General features: G+C 42.1%; 2 protein-coding genes across 2 annotated transcripts; both read right to left on the minus strand.

The window, feature by feature from the left end:
* Nucleotides 1-4825: 4825 nt before the first annotated feature.
* On the minus strand, nucleotides 4826-14739 carry LOC100562391 (disintegrin and metalloproteinase domain-containing protein 21). Its single transcript, XM_016998260.2, has one exon. It carries the CDS (start codon nucleotides 11188-11190, stop codon nucleotides 8962-8964), a length of 2229 nt encoding a protein of 742 aa, XP_016853749.1. The 5' UTR covers nucleotides 11191-14739; the 3' UTR covers nucleotides 4826-8961.
* Nucleotides 14740-14873: 134 nt separating this feature from the next.
* On the minus strand, nucleotides 14874-18900 carry LOC100562586 (disintegrin and metalloproteinase domain-containing protein 29). The gene has a single exon (XM_003228898.4). The coding sequence runs from the start codon at nucleotides 18568-18570 to the stop codon at nucleotides 16462-16464; it is 2109 nt and encodes a 702-aa protein (XP_003228946.1). The 5' UTR covers nucleotides 18571-18900; the 3' UTR covers nucleotides 14874-16461.
* Between the last annotated feature and the right edge of the window lie 2228 nt (nucleotides 18901-21128).

A 21128-nucleotide genomic window follows, 5' to 3' on the forward strand; every position in this document is an offset into this window, starting at 1 on the left:
TAACTTTCATCTTCCCTAAAATGCCTCTGTATGCTAAGGATCTTGATCTTAACAGAAGGTAAACAGATAGCCCCCGAGTAAAGCCAGACACCATAGTTTTCCCAAAGGCTCGGGTGTGCCATCACAATTTCACAATTGCAACATGTTACAATTACACAAACAGTTATTAGCAGAGTAAATTTACAGCTGAAAGAGAGTGAGGTGGTATTCAAGGAGCAAGGACATTAGTAGCTAAAGTTTAAAATGATCTGGGGTGTTGTGTGGTTTCCGGGCTGTATGGCCGTATTCTAGCATTTTCTCCTGATGTTTCTCCTGCACCTGTGGCTAGCATCTTCAGAGGGTCTGATTATGATAAAGCAAGTATATTATATATACCTGTAGAATGTCCAAGGTAGAAGAAAAAACCAATTATTAACCAAGTGTCAGGGTGCAATTAGCAAACCTGATTTGCAAGTGTTTGAGTGGGATTCATCTATTAGCATGTGAGTAACTGAGAAGATTGCATAGTCAATACTGATGGCATCTACCTAGAAGTAGCCAGGCTTTTGTTCCCTTGGAGTGTTTATTGCCTGGAGGCATCCTTTTTCTGGGTGGTATTCACTAGCCCTTGATTACTTGCTGCCTGGGGGCTTCCAATATCTGGGAAGTGTTCATTAGTTATTGTTTTGATTCTGGTGTTTCTCAATACTGGCAGTCAAATTTTGTTCATTTTCGTGGTTTCTTCCTTTCTTTTGAAATTGCCCATGTGCTTGTGGATTTCAATGGCTTCTCTGTATAGTCTGACAAAGTAGTTGTCAGAATGGTCCATAATTTCTGTGTTTCAAATAATATTATGTGCCCAGCTTGATTTATCATTTGTTCTGCTTTTGCTGATTTTTCTGGCTGAAGTAGTCTGCAGTGCCTTTGATGTTCTTTGATTCATGTATGGGTGCTGCGTTTGGTGGTCCCTATGTAGACTTGTCCACAGCTGCATGGTATGCAATAGAGTCCTGCAGTGGTTAGAGGATCCTTCTTATCCTTTGCCAACTGTAGCATTTGTTGAATTTTCTTAGTGGGTCTGTAGCTAGTTTGTAGGTTATGTTTCTTCATCTGCTTCCCTATGCAGTCAGTGGTTCCTTTGATGTATGGTAAAAACACCTTTCCTCTAGGTGGCGCTTTATCTTTATCTCTCTGGCTCGCTCTAGGTCAGGGGTCCCCAAACTAAGGCCTGGGGGCCGGATGCGGCCCTCCAAGGTCATTTACCTGGCCCCCGCCCTCAGTTTTAGACATAGGCTCGCCCAAATTCTGAAATGACTTGAAGGCACACAACAACTACAATCCTAATTAACTTGACTATCTCAGTGGCCAGAAGCAAGCCCACACTTCCCATTGAAATCCTGATACGCTTATATTGGTTAAAACTGTTTTTATTTTAAAATATTGTATTGTTCCTTCATTGTTGTTGTGTTGGTTGTTTTTTTTTGTTTTTTGTTTTGTTTATTTTGCACTACTAATAAGACATGTGCAGTGTGCATAGGAATTAGTTCAGGTTTTTTTTCCAAATGATAATTCGGCCCCTCAACCATCTGAGGACCATTAACTGGCCCCCCACTTTAAAAGTTTGAGGACCTCTGTTCTAGGTCTTGCAGCTCTTCTGATGTCTGCAGAAGAGTAACCATTAGTCTGTAGACTCAGTTTAGGCAGTGATAGTTTATTGTTATTACGAGATCTTACTAATAGGAAAGAGGTACTGATCCTGGCCTAGCTTGACTACATCCTAGGGAACAAGAGAATAGACTATTTCAGGGGCAGAATGGAAATTGAGAAGAGATGGGGTAAACCTGAGATTATCAGTCTACATCACACAGTGAGGGCAGGATAGATACCCATGTAGGAAAAAGGGGCCCAGGTCACCAAGAAGCTTCATCAATCCCTACTTACATTTTTTTTCCACCACCAGTTTAACATACTGTTGCTTATGCAGAGCATTGCTGAATTCGAACAAAAGTTACACAGTTTAATGAGTTGTCAAGTTTTCATCAGAAATGTGTGATCACTCTATGCGCTTCCCCTTACATCAGTGGTTCCCAACCTGTGGTCCGTTGATGACTAGTGGTAAGAACTAAAATATGGTCTGCGGCCTCACCGTTACTACACCATTGCAATGAGGGCAACTAGTCTCGCAAAATTCTCTTTTAGCGCTGAGGCAATGAGGATGTTGGGAGAGGAGAGGTTGACTACCCACAAAAGGCGCGACAACTACTGCAACTCTTTCTCCTCCCTCCCTGAGCGGAGCCATTCCATGTGACGCCTGGGAGCAGGGGCACCATGGTGTATTTGCTTTTAAGCCTGTTCCTGGGGTTATTTGGAGTGCTGATTCAGAACCTAAACATTAGGAAGAACTTCCAAACTGTCAGAGCTGTCCAGCGGTGGGACTCTCTACCCCACAGTGTGGTGGAGGCTCCTTCTTTGGAGGCTTTTTAACAGAGGCTGGATAGCCATCTGTCGGGGGTGCTTTGAATGTGATTTTCCTGCTTCTTGGCAGGGGGCTGGACTGGATGGCCCATGATGTCTCTTCCAACTCTATGATTCTATGACCCAACAGGCAGGGCTCACAGGGAAACCCTGTGCGTGTACGTGGTATAGATTCAATCAACTGCTTGATCAATCAAGTCAAAAAATCATACTTATGGTGTCCTACAAAAATTATGAGGAATTACAAGTAGAAAAGGTAATTATCTGGTTTTTTGCTTTTGAAAGTTCCTTTGTTCCCGTGATGTGTATATCCATAGACTTTCATGCATGTAGGTAAGAGTTGTTCCAGTGGCATGCATTCTAGCTAATGTTAAGGACATGTAGTGGTAGTAGTGAACTAATTTAAGGGTGATCTCTTTCAAAGAATTTTGTTTTTAGAAATTAGGAATGACAAGATTTTGCTTATTCCTGAAAAAACATTTCAGTTACTATGTCTTATTATATTATCCTGTGTCCATGTGGTCTTATTAATTTTGCCAGAGGTTGAACAGGTAGCACAGAGAAGATAGGTGTAAGAGGATAAGCTTGTTTGGTCTTCTATGTAATGGGACCAAGGCTGAATCCAAACCGTTTACATGAAAATGTGCAGTGGAAAATAAAATGTCTTTAATACGAAAATAAATTGGTCAATTACCAATGTGCAAGAAGCAGAAATTGAATTAAAATGCAATATCTGATATATGGTGACATATCACCCAGTTATTTTGGCAATATTTGTTTAGCGGGATTTGCTTTTGCCTTTCTCTGAGAGTGTTCTTTGTCCAAGTCACCAAGTGGGTTTCAATGGCTAAGAAGGGATTTAAAGCCTGGTGTCAGACTTGTAGTCTAACAATCAAATCACTATACCACACTACTTGTCTTGGTTCTAAATACCTGGATTTCCACAGTAGTGGGAATTTGAACCCTGTTCTCCAGACTCTTAATCCAAAACTCAGACCACTACACCACACTGTCTTTAAAAGGCCGTATGCCATAATAAATGCAAAAAATGCTTTTTAAAAGTGGCCCAAGCACCCGCACACAACTCCAGATTTCTAGTTTTTCCCTTGATTGTGGCGGTTGTGTTCCTTTATGGGGTTTTCTAGGCAAAATTTGTTCAGAGGTGTTTTGTCTTTTCTTCATTGTCTATAGCAAAGCTTTTCAATACAACTGCATTTGTTCCAGTTAACTAGACATGAGTTTAGACTTTGAACTCAGTACCAAGAAGGAAAAACCAGACTCAACAAGGTCAGACCTGTATGTACAAATAATGTTAGCATACACCTCAAGTAGAAAATTACAGACTACCAGTTGTTCTTAGATGAAGGGTTAGAAGGCACAATCATCAAGTTTGCAGACGACACCAAACTGGGAGGGATAGTTAACACTCCAGAAGACAGGAGCAGAATTCAAAACAATATTGAGATTAGAGATGGGCCGAAACTAACAAAATGAAGTTCAATAGGGACAAGTGCAAGATACTTCACTTAGGCAGAAAAAATGAAACACAAAGATACAGAATGGGGGATGCCTGGCTCGACAGCAGTACGTGTGAAAAAGATCTTGGAGTCCTCATGGACAACAAGTTAAACATGAGCCTACAATGTGATGCGGGGGCAAAAAAAAAAGCCAATGGGATTTTGGCCTGCATCAATAGGTGTATAGCATCTAGATCCAGGGAAGTCATGTTACCCCTCTATTCTGCCTTGGTCAGACCACACCTGGAATACTGTGTCCAATTCTGGGCATAGCAGTTGAAGGGATATGTTGACAAGCTGGAAAGCGTCCAGAGGAGGGTGACTAAAATGATCAAGGGTCTGGAGAACAAGCCCTATGAGGAACGGCTGGGCATGTTTAGTCTGCAGAAGAGAAGGCTGAGAGGAGACATGATAGCCATGTACAAATACATGAGGGGAAGTCATAGGGAGGAGGGAGCAAGCTTGTTTGCTGCTGCCCTGCAGATTAGGATGTGGAACTGTTGTCGACCGTGCTTTAGGGGATCGGGCCCTTAAGGAGAGACCCGATCTGGTCCTGAGAGAACGGACCTTGGCGGAGCCAATAGGAAAATGTTTAGTCTGCAGAAGAGAAGGCTGAGAGGAGACATGATAGCCATGTACAAATACATGAGGGGAAGTCATAGGGAGGAGGGAGCAAGCTTGTTTGCTGCTGCCCTGCAGATTAGGATGTGGAACTGTTGTCGACCGTGCTTTAGGGGATCGGGCCCTTAAGGAGAGACCCGATCTGGTCCTGAGAGAACGGACCTTGGCGGAGCCAATAGGAAAATATGAGCCGCCATACAACCTGAAGCCGAAATGAAGAAGGTCCACCAAAGTTGAAGGAAAATTCCGCCAAGGAGTCTTTATTGAGCGATTCAGCTGAAAAGGACTCTAGTAGTGATCATTCAGTCTACTAGGGTACCATATTATCAAAATAAAGCCATATTTATACAAAGTTTCAGTCTGACAGCCCTTTGAATTTCCCGCCCCACTCCCCCGCCCATCTGATCGCTGGTTGGCTAGGAGGTTGAACGAGGCGGGCTTCCGTTTCCCGCCTTGCTCTGTTGGCCCAATAGGGAGCTGCTTTTTGTCCCCACTCGAGCCAATCAGGGAGGAGAAGGCGGGAGTTATTGAAACAATGAAGTGACAGGGCAGGAAAGATCATATTAATTCCTGCTAGACCGATTTCTAAAGGGATTAATGACAGCAATCAAGGGTTCCTGTCACGTATACAGATTTTAGATATGCCTTGGGGTGTCAGGGGGGGAAGTGGTGATGGGTGTTGATGAGCCAAAATTGACAGGCTCCACAGGGCGCCTTCCTGAGGTGTCCTGGAATTTCCTTAGGATGAGATATGACAATGTTTGCCTTGGGGGCGAATCACCTTTAGGACTCAAGCCTTATATTGTCCATGCAATCTGAATTAGATTGGGTTAAGCTGTGGCAGATTATCCTTTTGTTTTTGGGAAGGGAAGCCTGGGTTATAGGAAATGAGATAAGTTCTGGGGTTCAGGTTGAGTTCAAAATATTCCCTATTTGATTCCATGACTTGACAATTATATGAAATAAAATGAAAAATAAAATAAAGTTGAAATATAAACCCTGCTGGGAAAAATACATATTTTCCAGGGATCCCAAAGAGTACAAATACATATAGGCAGACAGATAGATTTCATGGAAATATGGGAGAATCTATAAAGGTGGGTTACATTGCATAAAGGGGAATCATGAATGATATAAACAATTGAAAACATTTGATAAGAACGAAGTTCACAACATCTGGGGAACCCAATATGGAAATTCATAAAAGTGGAGTTTTAGCAGCATGATTTTATAATTCATGAAGTTGTTATCTCTTGCCTCAGAGTGCAGGGATAATCCACAGTAAACTCCAGTAAAAAGTCTCAATCACCTTCTACTATAAATATATGGAATACAGAACATAAAGTCTTGACTTTTGAACTATCTTTTACAAAGTCCTGGGGGGGAGGGTGGTCACCTCGATCACAGAACAATGGCTTCAAACTACAGGAAAGGAGCTTCCACCTGAACATCAGGAAGAACTTCCTCACTGTGAGAGCTGTTCGGCAGTGGAACTCTCTGCCCCAGAGTGTGGTGGAGGCTCCTTCCTTGGAGGCTTTTAAGCAGAGGCTGGATGGCTATCTGTAGGGGGTGCTTTGAATGAGATTTTCCTGCTTCTTGCAGGGGGTTGGACTGGATGGCCCATGAGGGCTCTTCCAACTCTACTATTCTATGATTCTATGTTCTCACCTTCAGCAGAGGACCAATAGTACTCCTCCTTGGCCATGCCTTCATTTGGTATCAGTCCTTTGAATGGGGATCCAACTTCTTGCTCTATTTTAGGGCCATGCCATCTCTGTCAAGAACTATAGTGTTCCATTATGCCAAGAGCTTTGGTTTTACAGGAGCAGCTGTTTTTCACCATCCTTTGAGCTGGAGGTCATCCTCACCCTCACTGGAGCCGTCCCCTGGTGAGGACTTGGCAATATAAATGAGAACCTTTGGTTTAATCATAATCAAAATTAAGGGTGCCATTTCAAGATACCAAGCTAGGTCAAGCTGAAACAGGAAAGGAATAATCACATTCAATCTAAATGAGGACGGGTTTGTTCAGGATGTTTTTAGTTTTAAAATTTATAGTACCCTGTGTCAAGAAATGTTTTGAAATGTGTATATCAGTTGAAGGGAAAAAGCATTTACAATGGGAAGCAAAAAAGGAACAGGGAGTTAGTTATTCAGTATGTAGATTATAGACTTTCCAAGACTAATTTTCTCATGTTACTTTTTATTGCTGAGCCAGGAGAAAGTGATGGTTGACCAGGGAACACAATAATTAAATTCAGAGGTTTGATTGTGAATGTGATGGGACAAAAACATTCTTCCTAACATTTCTCAACAGAAAATATTTCTCAAGACACAATCATATTGCTTCTAAGTAAGGTATTAGATCAACTGGACAATACAGGTTCTTTTTAGTTTTTATACATTCAAAAATACAATGTTTCTCTATGCAGATGAGTGGGATTAAAGGCATCTATATACAAATGGGTGCTTGATTTGGTCTGTGTATTTATTAATGACAGTAACTTTTCTTTGGCCTATAACCTTTTTGGGGTGAGAATTTTTGTTAAGAAATTCAAAACAGCCTCAGCCTCATTTATAACCCACAATATTAATGGTGACTTTCATTATAATGACATACTAATTTCTTTAAAGATCCCTCTGGCTACTACAAAAACAACCACTTGAAGCCTAACCCTGCCAAGACACAAATGTGTGCTTTCTACCTACGTAAACATGCAGCCAGGAGGAAACTGAAAGTTACCTGGGAAGGCCAAGAGCTCAAACACTGTTTCCATCCTAAATATCTTGGTGTCACCTTAGATCGAACACTAACACTTAGGAAACATTGTATGAATACCAAGAACAAAGTAGCTGCATGCAGTAACATACTGTGAAAACTTACTAATGGGGTGCAGACCCAAAATTAATAAGAACACTAGCCCTGGCCTTGTCTTACTCAATTGCTGAGTATGCGATGTTCACCTGCTTCACGTGAACAGACTTGTGCCCTCCCATGTGCGACGGGAAGTTGCTGCTAACGGTGAGAGAAATAAGGTTGAAAACTGTGAAAGTCATCCTCTGCATGGCTATCAGCCTCCTCCAGTATACTCAAATCAAGGAAAAGCTTAATGAGAACCACCACTCCTCTTAACGTTCCCCCAGCAACAGCAAGAGTATCCCTCTGGGCAGAAACTAGAAAATCCCAACTGGATGACCCCCCCATGAGGGTCTTCCTCCAGGGGCAAACCACAAATGGGCAACTTGGAAGTGGGCAGATCAAAAGACTACCTGTCAAAATAGCACTATCTAGAAGAATCCTCCACCTTGTGTGACTGTGGAGTAGAACAAACAACTCAGCATCTGTATGTCTGTCCACAATGCCCTGCCTCATGTACAGGGGAAGAATTGTTGGAAGCTACAGACAATGCAGTCGCTGTTGCCCGTTTTTAGTCAAAAATTGTTTCACCGCTTGTGTTCCCTCTATTTTTATTGGGTTTATACTTATTTATGCAGTGCTTTTGATACAAAATAAATAATTTTTTCATTATAGGGATCTCTCTCTCTAACAGAATACAAAAGCACAGAAATTTATACAATTAATACATTTTCCCATTATAATCATTTTACTCATTTTGTTTTATTTTCTCATTAAAATGAATAAAAATAAAATCAATAAAATTTTATTATTTTTATTTATTAATCTATACTCATCCATTGCCCACAAATGGATGATTATGTACTTGCCAAAAGTAGAAAACTGGTTTCTAGCTGAAATGGATAAATTATCTTGATAATACAGAAGTAATGAGAATTTTATCAAGCAGAATATACAATATGCAAATATATATGTGGTTGCATTTTTAACCATTCAGTGTCATTGTTATTCACATGTTGCCCAGGGGGGACTGAAGCTGAGAAAATGAATTATGCAACAACATTCAGGGAGTCCATGGTTGAACTGGAATCTTAAATGCTATTTCAAATACAACTTGGTAGGATGCTTAGGTTCATAACTAAACACAAAAAAAACACGATTTCCTCCTTTCTGCTGTTCTTCTGCCTAACAATCAAATATTCCTAGACCACAGTGAATGATCCTGTCAACAGTTCTCTTTGTAGTCACTCCTACTATTTTGACTGAAAGCCAAGATCATTTGCCCTGAGAGCATAACAAATATTACCTGTCTGTTACATTTGGATGCTGAAAGGCACATCATTAGAGATTTCTTGCCAGAAAAGAAATAGTTATTAACCCTTTTTCAAAAATTCATGTGTGGGACATGAATTCCCATAAAACAATGATGAAAAGTTTGTACATTCTAAATGCATATTCGCATAATCCAACAACATACTTCATGTTCAATAGTTCTAGTATAAATTTTTGACACTATGCATTGACAACTTCTGTAGAGGACTGAGTTCTCTCTTGTACTGGTTCTGCTGGGTGGATTATTGGACCCGGTTTTGTAAAGTGGCATCTCAGTATATTTATAAAGTTTATGCACAGTGCAGCACAACAAGAAGCAGCAGAAATAGCAAATATGACTACTATTATATTTTTTGTCCTGGTACCAGGTTTACTTTTCTTTCTTGGTGGAGCAGGGCCACTGTCAATACTGCCACCATAGCCTTTATTTAGACAGTCAGGAGGGGACCAGCCATAATCACAATGGCAATGCTTGCGGTTGTTACATACTCCTCTGTTAAGACACTTGGAGGCATAACAGTCATAGTTCAAGAAAGACACATTCATGCACTGACCACTAATACACATCATGTCTTTACCACAAGGAGTGCCATCAATCACAGCTCCAATATCAGCTATTTTTAGTCCACTGTGGTAGTCTGTACCCCAGCACTCTCTGTTGCTAATGTGCGTTTGAACAATAGTGTGGTGGTCCTCCAAAAGAGGTATGCTATAAACATCTTCACACTGAATCCGTCCACACAGGACACTCTCTTTTTTACATCCTTTATATTCTGTGCCATTATTAATGCCGCAGTTTCCAAAACGATCACCGTGACTGTTCACTTCTCTGAAGCAGTCCTCTGAAGCCACTGTTGCTTCCTTGCCAAATATCATTTTGCACTGTTTGGTGTGAGTACTAGTGCAGTTGCCATGATAACAATATGCATCATCACTGCAAGGGGTACCATCTTGTACATAAACATCTTCAGGACACCACTCTGAAGTCCCATTACAGTACTCGGGAAGATCACAGGCATTAGTTCTTTTTCTACAAACTGTTGCAACTGGAAGATACTTACAATTGCCACAGCATTGTCCAAAAGCACAAGTGCCTCCTGGCCGGAACATGCAATTAGACTGGCAGCACTTATCTGATTTACACTGAAATTTTGAACCACAGTCACATTGTTCTCCATTCTCCACTACCTTGTTTCCACAAGATTTTAATCTGAACAGCTGATCATGTTCCGGTGGTATTCTTAAACATTCTGTATTGCCTAAAGTCATAAGCCTATAATAAGAAATATAACTACAGTTACTAAACCTGTAAGCATGGGTGTGATGTTCAGCCATAATACAGTTTGGTAGATAACAAGTACAATATCTTTTATCGTGAACCATGCCAAGGTTGTGACCCAACTCATGAATGAAAACAAAAGCAAAAGAGGACACCTTAGATCCAGTATCTAATTCTATACCAGATGCATGCTCAGGATCACAAATGCCTCCAACATATGCCAATCCAGCTTTTCCTGGAAATGTTTTATTCACAAATATATGACTTGCATCATGCCCTAGACGTGGTGCAAGGATATTTTTTCTCCAGTGGTTGAAATCTTCAAGTGCAAATTCTAAATTATCAGTAAATGTTATGAAGTTCTTTTCTGACCATATCTCTAGGCCTACCAGGGCCACGCGAATACCAAGTGGAGCATAGAGTAAATTTGCAGCATGAATAACATCCAGAACTCGCTGAGCAACAAGAGTTTCATTCTTTTGAAACCCAATATATAGTTCATTTTCTATTACAATTGCAATCTTTGCATATCTTATGTGTGTCCACCAGCCTCCACCAGAAGAAACTTTGAACATTAGCTTTTCTGTAATCTGAATCATGGCCTCTTGACGACTTTTCTTTTCAGCTGTTACACCACATTTCAATTTGGCACTGTTCTCCTTTTCTTCTAATTGATACAACACATGTTGAAAGACTACAGATGCCTGAACAGGCTCAATTTCATAGGTTTTGTTTTCTAATTGAAATAGACCTCGGAGTCCTCCAGAGCAAGTGTTAAGGATAACTAAAGAAGAAGGCTTGCCTTGTATAAAACCATGATAGAAACAGTCATTCTTGATGAAAGGATGGTCAACCTGAAGCTGCCCATCCATACTGTAGGTGAAGATGGGGAAAGGTTCAAAAATGAAGCCACTCTTTCGCCTGAGATGTACTGTGTAGCCCTTCCTGTTAATCTGCAAAAAATAGGTGAGATCCCAAGATTCTTCTTGTTCATGTCTAGGTCTGAGTTTCTTTGGGATGGTTACCTCATAAGAGACATACCTGAGGTCCAAAGGAGGTGCCTGACCAACAGTCTCAATAGAGATATTACTTAGGCACACTACCAAGAGCCAGGAACAAATTCTAGCCATTTTTACAGAAAGGCCAAAGAAATATCCCAAGTGCTCTCATCCTGGCTTTATGAGTGAGATGGAAGAGGGGTGCCCTGTTCAGCAGTTGGCAGGCTGTGAATTGAGATGGGTACAGGGATGATAAAATGGAAAGAAGAAAGTACATTCTTTCTAAAGCAACTGTCAGTGGGGTTATCTTTAGAATGGGGGCGGAGCTTGATGAGTCGAGGATGGAACGGAATTATTTTGAGACTGGCAAGAGAAAGATGGAAGGAAAAGATTCCAGTGGGATGGTAGGACAAAGCAGAAAATGTAAATCAGTAACAGAGGAGTTGAAAAAGAGGGAAACGATATGGGTTCAGAGTGCACAAATCGGGACTCAGAGAGAGTGGTTGAGAAACTAGGCAGGCTTATTTACACTTTTTCCCCCAGTCAATTAAACAGTCTAACCCAGGGGTCCCCAAACTTTTTTAACAGGGGGCCAGTTCACGATCCTTCGGACTGTTGGAGGGCCAAACTATAGTTGGCCACCGAGCAATAAATAATAATAATAATAATAATAATAACAACAACAAAAAGAGGGTTGGAAGAGACCCTTTGGGCCATTGAGTCCAATCCCCCTCTGCCTTTGTGCACCGAAAGCACAAACGAAGCACCCCTGACAGATGGCCACCCAGAAACAATGTTAATAATGATAATGATAATAATAATAATAATAATAATAATAATAATAATAATGGTTGTAAGAGAAGAAGAGACCCCTTGGGTAATTTAGCCCAACCCCCTTCTGCCCTTGTGCTGTGGGGGCCGGATAAATGGCTTTGATGGGCTGCATCTGGCCCCCGGGCCTTAGTTTGGGGACCCCTGGTCTAACCTATTATATCCTTTTAGCCTTATTCAATAGCCTCTCTCCCCAAACAATTGGAATATAGACCTTTGGCCAAAATTTTGCAACAGTTGTGTGTAAAAATACAGTAGGAGCTTACTACAAAGACCAAAATAGTACTATTATTATGAATTGTTAATACATTGTTGAATGATTATCAATGTTATAATAATTATTATTATGACAGCCTAGAATGTTTATTATAGTTATAACTTTTTATGATTAGTTATGATTACATTGTTGAATGATTATCACTGTTATAATAATAATAACTTACTCTTATTATGAATTATTATTATGTTCTTGAATGATTATCAGTGTTATAATAATAATAAATTACTATTATTATTGGTTATTATTACATTCTTAAATGATGACCAGTTATTATTATATTAATAATAATTATTACTCACAGGGAAGGGAAAGGTGAGGGTGATAGGGGTTGAGAGGGAAAAAAGGGGGGCTCCTGAGGCATTTGAGGGATTGTAATTTGTAGATGAAAACAACAACAATAACAACAAAAAAGGGGGGAGCTCAGCCTGGGCCAACTTGGGCCTTCCCTCGACTTGTTTTGGGCACCAACTTCCACCCTTCCTGGTCTGAGGCTCTTTCCTTTTCCCCGTCAGCCGTTTAACCGGGTGAGGGGGAAAAGGAAGGGGTCTGAGGCCGGGAAGGGTGGGAGCTGGCGCCCAAAACAACTCGAGGGGAGGTCCAGGCCTGCTCAAGGGCTATGCCCTCCTCTTCCCCCCTCACCTTGAAGACCTCTGAGAAGAACCCGGCAAGAAGTCGCCGAGGCGGGCCAGGGTGGAGACGGCACTGCAGAGGGCCTGGTAGGAGGAAGGCTGAGACCGGGAGGAGGACAGAGGGTGAGGCGGGGGCTCCGTGGGGCCTTCCTCGCAGTGAGGGGAGGAGATTGAGGGGGAGAGGGCAGAGAGCAGCGTGAGGCCCGCACACCTCCCAGCGCGGCCTCCTGCATCCCGCGCCCACCAAGGAATCTGCCTTCCTTCCTTCAGCCCAGGCCCAGAACTGAGGCGAGGTGTTTGTGAGGCCTCCTTGGTAAGCATGATGTGTGTGTGCGTGCGGGAAGGGATGAGAGGGAGGTGTGCGCGCAGGCGCACATCGCCTGTTGCGGTTTTTGGCCTTTTGTTGGCCCTGTGATTGTGTTTGTCATGTAATTGTGTTGTATCTTACTGGAGCCGTGGATGATGGGTTGTGTTGTCAAATTTCAAGGTTGGGGGGCCTGTAGTTTTGTTGTTTTGTGGGTTGCCATGATGCCATCACTCATTTATATATATAGATATATATAAACATTTCTGGGGCTCCACAAGAAACGTTTGCTTCAAAAAGGGTTCCGTAGCTGAAAAAGTTTAAGAACCTTTGAGTTAAAGCATAGATCTCAAATCTACACAAGAGTTGAAGGCCACTGTTCGCCAAAAGTCTTTATCCAATCTGAAAGAGCTACAACAATTTTGCCAAGAATGGACAAAAACTGTAGGATACATTAGACAAACAGGACAGTCTCTAGGACATATATAAATGGATAGAAATCTGACATGAGAAATAGCAATAGGTAAAAGCAAAAGTTTTCCCCTGACATGAAGTCTAGTTGTGTCTGACTCTGGGGGCTGGTGCTCATCTCCATTTCTAAGCCAAAAGCTGGCGTTGTCCGTAGACACCTTCAAGCTCATGTGGCCAGCATGACTGCATGGAGCATCGTTACCTTCCAGCTATTTTTCTATCCACATTTGCATGTTTTCGAACTGCTAGGTTGGCAGAAACTGGGGCCAACAGCGGGAGCTCACCCCACTCCTCAGAGTCAAACCACTAATCTTTTGATCAGCAAGTTCAGCAGCTCAGCGGTTTAACCCACTGAGCCACCAGGGCCTCCGAAATAGAAATACTTGTACTCAAAAACCAATTACAAAACATTTAAATGATTCTGGACATATAGTAAGAGATTTACAGATCACAGTCCTTAAAGAAGGAAACTGTAAAGGAAAATTAGGAAAACAGCTGAATTGAAATATAAGCACAAATTTCAATCAATTAGTAATGTATAAACAATTACTTTGTGGTGTGTAGGATACATTAATAGAAGAGTTCTGGCTACTACACAAAATAAACCTTCACAACTAGCATTTTGAACTTGGAGAAACTGACTTTTGGTAAGCAGAGATATTACTTTCACACATCCACATTGACCACATTGACCACAGGTTTGAAAAACCTGTATCACCTTTTCCAGCCCATTGAAAATTTAGAACAAGGGACATACGTTCCATTTTTCGGAGTCTTATTATATATTTTTTATATTTTTTATATATTTTATATTTTTATATTTTTTTCCACTTCCACAACTGCATAATTATGCTTTTCATCTTGGGGCCTTAATATTCCTTAATATTCCTTTGTATTATATCTGAAAAATCTTGTGTTAAAACAAAAACTAGATCGTCTTAAAGGTGCTGCTACATTCCTTTTTCTCTACTCTCTTCCTTTCAGCTATTTTATATTTTATTAAGTAATTTGAAATAATTTCTATGTAATAATTATCATGGTTGTGCATCAAAAAAGCATTTTCTAAAGTACTATATTATACAATGGGGCAAATAAAATTGTTATGTGATAATTTTGTAAAAATATATTAAACTATCTGTTCCAAACAAACATAACTGCTCAGAATTGCAAATCAAGTCCTAAAAGAAAGCCAGGTGATAAATGTAGTCCTGAAGTATGGATTATAAGCATTCTAAAAAATAAATGTTTAGGGTTAGACTGAAATGCAAGGCAGACTAATAATGAGTCAAAAAAGCAAACATTATAAATCAAGCTTTTTAATTAGACACGTTTCACTATAGTAATCCTGTTAACATTTGTGAGTTCCTTAAAGCCAGTTTGACTTCAGATGCTGAAGTTCTCAGGTTTCACTACTACTGTATATACAACTAGTCTGCACTGTTGTCTCCTGCAAAATCACACGAATCTGACTGAATTAACACCTGCCACTGCAAGTCTGACATATGTGTTGATTTTCTGTTTGTAAGATCATTTACAAAAAAACATACCAGACCTGCATATAAAATAGCAGTGTCAGTCATTCCACCAATAGATACTGTAATTCCCAGCACAATTACCCATGATTAAATATCGCTGCAGTCAAAATGAGTGTTGGGGTGATCATAAAATGTTTTGTCGCTACTCAAAAATGATATATACCATTAATATAAAAGAGAGGGGATTGGCAAGGTCAGTAGTCAAATATTTATGCTATGGTAGAATATTTATGTCTGATTCTATGCAGTTTTTGCTCTTGTGACCAAGACCTCTCTCACTCTAATGCTGATTATACCTAAAAAAATTGAGTGAGAAGATTGTGAGTGTGCCATTTTGAAATGTTTTATTTTGTCTCTATAAGAATTTACAGAAGAACTAGGATGCTGATTGACTGCATTGGCAATATTGTGATTCAGAGAACTGTTTATTAGAGTATATACGAATGCATCATCTAATTAGATTTGTCTTGGACAACACTCTCTTACTACTTTAATTTTGTCAGGCTTCCAGTTATCTTTCATTTAACCCTTGTACAAGTTAGTCCCAATATATACTTCACCTCCACAAAAAGGCATAGAGCAACAATCTTCTGTATTTACACATGTGCAAATAATGTGATGTCATCCATTTAATTGAACATATACATGTGAAATGGCTATGCCCAGGAATCCAGGTGAATTCCTTGAACAAACCCTGCAAACATCTAATGAAATGTTATTAACTGCCTGTACCCATAGAAATTATTTCAAGAAATATAATGCAGAACCAAAACATTGTGCCAAAAATGATTTTGTTTCTTAAATGTACTTGACCTTGAACAAGAATGTTTGGCTCTATTCAGGGAGCAGCATTTATAAATAAAAATATAACAACTCATAAGAATATGGGACAAAATTGGAACTATTTTGAAGATATTATATTCCCAACAGATGATTTATGTGACTTGCAAATAATATCAATGACACAGAACCTAATTTAAGCAAATGGAGCTGATCTAACTCAGTGTTATGTTTATGTGACATTTCAAAGTAACCATCATAAAAAGTTCTGTATGATGGTATCCCCAGGCATTACCACCTGCATGCCCATGTATTTTCTAAGATATTAAGTCTAGAAAACTAATTATATGCAGAAATTGCCTTTAAAAATTGTTAAGAAACCAATTTTATTTACCAGAAACAAAAATGCATTATTTGCATTGCAGCATACCACATCTTTTATATGGTCATCACTTTACAATTTCAGATCAGACACTTCAGGAGTTATCCTCATTTGAGAACTTACTGGAGTTTACCACTGGAAACATCAGTAAGTGAACTATGGTCATTTGAATAATCCCATTGTTAAATTTCTTACAAAATTCCAACTCCCACAATAAAAACTGCAGAAGCAGCAACAACGTTTACAAGGCTTCTAGTCATTCCAATATTGCCACTGTTAGGTGGAGAGGGTCCACTGTCAATGCTGCCGCCGTAGCCTTCTTTTAGACAATTAGGAGGAGCCCACCCATAATTACAATGACAATTTTTATGGGAATTGCATACTCCTCTGTTATGGCACTTTGTCAGATTACAGTCATAGTTCAAGAGTGACACCTTGATACAATCCCTATTAATACATATCATACTATTGCCACATTTTGTGCCGTCTTTTACTGCTCCAGTATCATTTAGGTCACTTGTACCCCAGCAGAAATTGTTATTAACATAGGTTTGGATTATGGTGCTATTGCCAACTAAATTAGGAATTTCATCCATGTTTATGCACTGGATTTTCCCACATAGCACACCACGGTTTTCGCATTTCCTATAGGTATTATCAGCAATGCCACAATTACCAAAACGGTCGCCTTTAATATTTATTTCTCTGAAGCAGCTTAGTGGGGCAACTGCTGCTTGTTTACCAAAAATTCTTTTGCATTGTTCATTGTGAGTAGAGCATTTTCCATGATAGCAATATGCACCATCATAGCATGGGGTTCCATCTTGTACATATGTGTCTTCGGGACACCATTCTGTAACCCCAGTGCAGAACTCAGGAAGGTCACAGACATTAGTTCTTTCTCTGCAAACTGTTCCAGCTGGAAGAAACTGACAGTTGGCACAGCACTTTCCAAAAGCACATGTGGCTCCTGACCGCAACATACAATTGGACTGGCAGCATGTGTCAGATTCACAATGCAATTTTGAACCACAGTCACATTGTTCTCCGCTTTCTACCACCTTATTGCCACAGTTTTTGAGTTCAAATAATTTCTCATGTTCTGGAGGAACCAAGAGACATTGTTTACTATTACTGTTTATTACCTGAAAATAGCTGTCATAGCTGCAGTTGCTGAAGCTACTTGTGTGACTTTGGATCGGAGCCATGATGCAAGAACGGTGGTTACAAAAACAGCCCTTTTCATCATGCCGCATACCGAGGCTGTGTCCCAACTGATGGCTAAAGGTTATGGCGAAAGACAGCATACTGGATGTAATAAATGCCTCCACAGCAGACGCCCAGGTAGGATCACACACCGACCCTACACAGGACATCCCGAGTGTCGATCCGAAACGCTGATATACAAATAAGTGGCCAATGTCGTGCCTTAGATGTCGGACGAGCGTAGTTTGCCTCCAGCTGTTGAAAGCGCCGAGGAGTTCACTCATGCTCTTCGGGATCACCACGAGGTTTTTTTGTGACCAGATCTCCAGCCCTACGAGGACCACACGGACCCCCAGGGGCTTGTAGAGCGAGTCCGCCAAGTGGACAGCCTCCGCCATTCGCTGGCTCACCAACGTGTCGTTCCTGCCAAAGTGGGCATACAACGCGTGCTCCACCACGACTGCCACTTTGACGTACCTGGCACGTGTCCTCCAAAGGTCTCTAGGGAGCGTTTCACTTACGAAATGCACCGGAATCACGGCTTCAGGGCAGCTTTCCTCCACGGTGAGCCCACACCCCATGCGCCCTTTGCCAGCCTCGTCTTCCAAGCGATACACCACGTGCTGGAAGGTGGCCGAGGCATGGACGGGCTCGATTTCATACAGCTTCCGTCCCACCTGCAAGAAACCCCTGAGGCCCCCTGAGCAGGTGCTGAGGGCGGCTATGGAGGAGGAGGGCCTGCCCTGGAGGGCTCCCTGGTAGTAGCAGTCCTCCCTGAGGAAGGGGTAGTCCACCTGGAGCTCGCCCTCCTCGCTGTAGGTGAAGACGGGCAGGTGCCTGAGGAGGAAGCCCCTCGCCCGCCTCAGCTGCACCACCAGGCCCGCCCCCTCCACCTCCAGCAGGTAGCTCAGCTCCTGTGGATCCCGCCTTCGCCCAGGCGCCGCCATCTTCCGCGGGACGATCACCTCGAAGGAGGCAAAGCGCAGGCCCGGAGGGGAGAAGGGCGGCGGGGGCGCCTGGCACAAGGCCTGGTGGCTCCACAAGGCCAGCGCCAGCCACACCAGGCCCGCCCCGCCGCCGCCGCCGCCGCGCATCTCTCCCCTCCGGGCCCGAGGGGGAGGACGACGAGGCCTCCTCCTCGCCGCCGCCGCCTTCCTCGCCTCCGTCGTCGTCGAGGCGAGAGGAGGAGAGCCGCCATGGAGTTCACAGGCCCCGCCGCGCTTCGCTCACCGGCTTTCTTCCCTTCTGCCGTCGAACTGAGCAAAGGGAGGGGGCGGAGCGAAGCGGAAGAGGTTTCGCCTGAGAAGAGAAGGCCCGGAGGGGACCGGCCTGCCCTGACCAGGCTCCTGGGCCAGCGCGCGTCTCTTCAACCAGGCATGGGCAAGCTTCGGGCCTCTCCCCAGGGGTTTTAGACTTCAACTCCCACCATTCCGAACAGCCTCAGGTCCCTTCCTTTTCCCCCTCAGCCGCTTCCACACAGCTGTATAAAATCCCACATTTTGTGCTTTGAACTGAGATATATGGCAGTGTAGACACAGATAACCCAGTTCGAAGCAGATATTGTGGGATTTTCTGCCTTAATATCCTGGGTTATATGACTGCGTGGAAGGGCCCTAGGACACAAAGCAGTGGATTCCAACTGTGGGAAAAGAGATTCCAGTAAATATTAAGAAGAACTGGGCTGTGCATTTTCCGGGCTGTATGGTCATGTTCCAGAAGCATTCTCTCCTGACGTTTCGCCCACATCTATTGCAAGCATCCTCAGAGGTTGTGAGGTATATTGGAAACCAAACAAGAGAGGGGGGTTATATATCTATGTAAGGTCCAGGGTCGGAGGAAGAACTCTTGTCTGTTGGACTTTCCTGGACCTTCCACAGATATACAGTATCTCTCAACCTCTGAGGATGCCTGCCACAGGTGTGGGCGAAATGTCAGGAGAGAAAGCTTCTGGAACATGGCCATACAGCCCGACTCACAGCAACCGAAAGATGAACTACTTTGGTCATATAATGAGAAGACAGGAAAGTTTGGAGAAGATACTGATGCTGAGGAAAATGGAAGGAAAAAGGAAGAGGGGAGACCAAAGGCAAGAGGGACGAATGGTATCCTTGAAGTGACTGGCTTGACCTTGAAAGAGCTGGGGGTGGCTATGGTCACGAGGTCATGAAAAGTTGGAAGCGACTGAACAAATAAACAACAACAGAGTAGATAATGGAAATCTACCTCAGCCCTGTTGACTTGCCACAAATTGTCTTACACTTTTAATATTTAAATACATACTATTATTGGATTTTTTTTTTAGTTAAATGTGTCTTAAATGTTATATAGAAGCTCAGCCTCCCATTGAACATTGAAAAAACCAAAGTGCTCTTCCAGCAGTCACCAGCCAATCCCTCTGCAATGCCAGAAATACAGATTCGCCATCAACTCCACTGGACTGGCTACGTCCGAATGCCCGATCACCATCTCCCAAAGCAGTTATTGTACTCCCAACTCAAGAATGGAAAATAAAATGTTCATGGACAGGAAAAGAGATTTAAAGATGGGCTTAAAACTAATCTTAAAAACTGTGGCATAGACACCAAGAACTGGGAAACCCTGGTACTAGAGCACTACCTAGAGGTAAGCTGTGACCAGCAGTGCAGTGGAATTTGAAGAGGCACAAATGGAGGACGAAAGGGAGAAACGGGCCAAGAGAAAGGCGCGTCAAGCCAACCTTGACCGGTACCACCTTCCACCTGGAAACCTTGTCCTTATTGCAGAAGAACATGCGGGTCAGGAATAGGGCTCTACAATCACCTACGTACCCACCGCCAGGACACTACACTTGGAAGGCCATCATACTCGGGCAACAAAGGATCACCTAAGTAAATGTTATATTTGTATACTTGTTAGTTTGGGTTTTTTATAATTGCACTTTGATGTTGTTCATTTACTGTTTATGATTTGGTCTATTTTGTTATGTCTTGTTGGCATTGAATGTTTGCCATTTTTTGTTTTAAACTGCCCTGAGTTTCCTCGGGGAGATAGGGCGGAATAATAATAATAATAATAATAATAATAATAATAATAATAATCGTTATTAGGGCAGACAGTCTGTAGGGAGCCATTGACACAGGCATGGGCAAACTTTGGACCTTCAGGTGTTTTGGACTGCAACTCCTACAATACCTAACAGCAGGTAGGCTGTTAGAAATTGTGGAAGTTCAAGGCCAAAACACCTGGGAGGCCAAAGTTTGCCCATGCCTACATTAATAGGTTTCTCTTCTGCCCAGAACTGAAGGCACAAATTCCTGATACAAAACAATGAGGACCATATCAAATCAACCCAAAATGGGGTTGTTGTATGTCTTTCGGGCTGTGTGGCCATGTTCCAGAAGTATTCTCTCTTGACGTTTCGCCCACATCTATGGCAGGCATCCTCAGAGGTTGTGAGGTATGGATAAAATGCACAAAATACATCATGAAAGCTTTCTAACCTCCACCAGCTTCTTCATCAAGCCCTGAGGTGTTAAAAATCAGAAAAATCTACACATATTTACTTGCAAGTAATCCTCTTGAAGCCAAGGAGATTTGATTCAGAATTGTTTGAGTTCACTATAGATATGTTGATGTGAGTTATCCGAGTCCATACCGCCATATATTGCAGTTC

The sequence above is a fragment of the Anolis carolinensis genome, chromosome 1, assembly GCF_035594765.1.
Source record: "Anolis carolinensis isolate JA03-04 chromosome 1, rAnoCar3.1.pri, whole genome shotgun sequence".
Classification (NCBI taxonomy): Eukaryota; Metazoa; Chordata; class Lepidosauria; order Squamata; family Dactyloidae; genus Anolis; species Anolis carolinensis.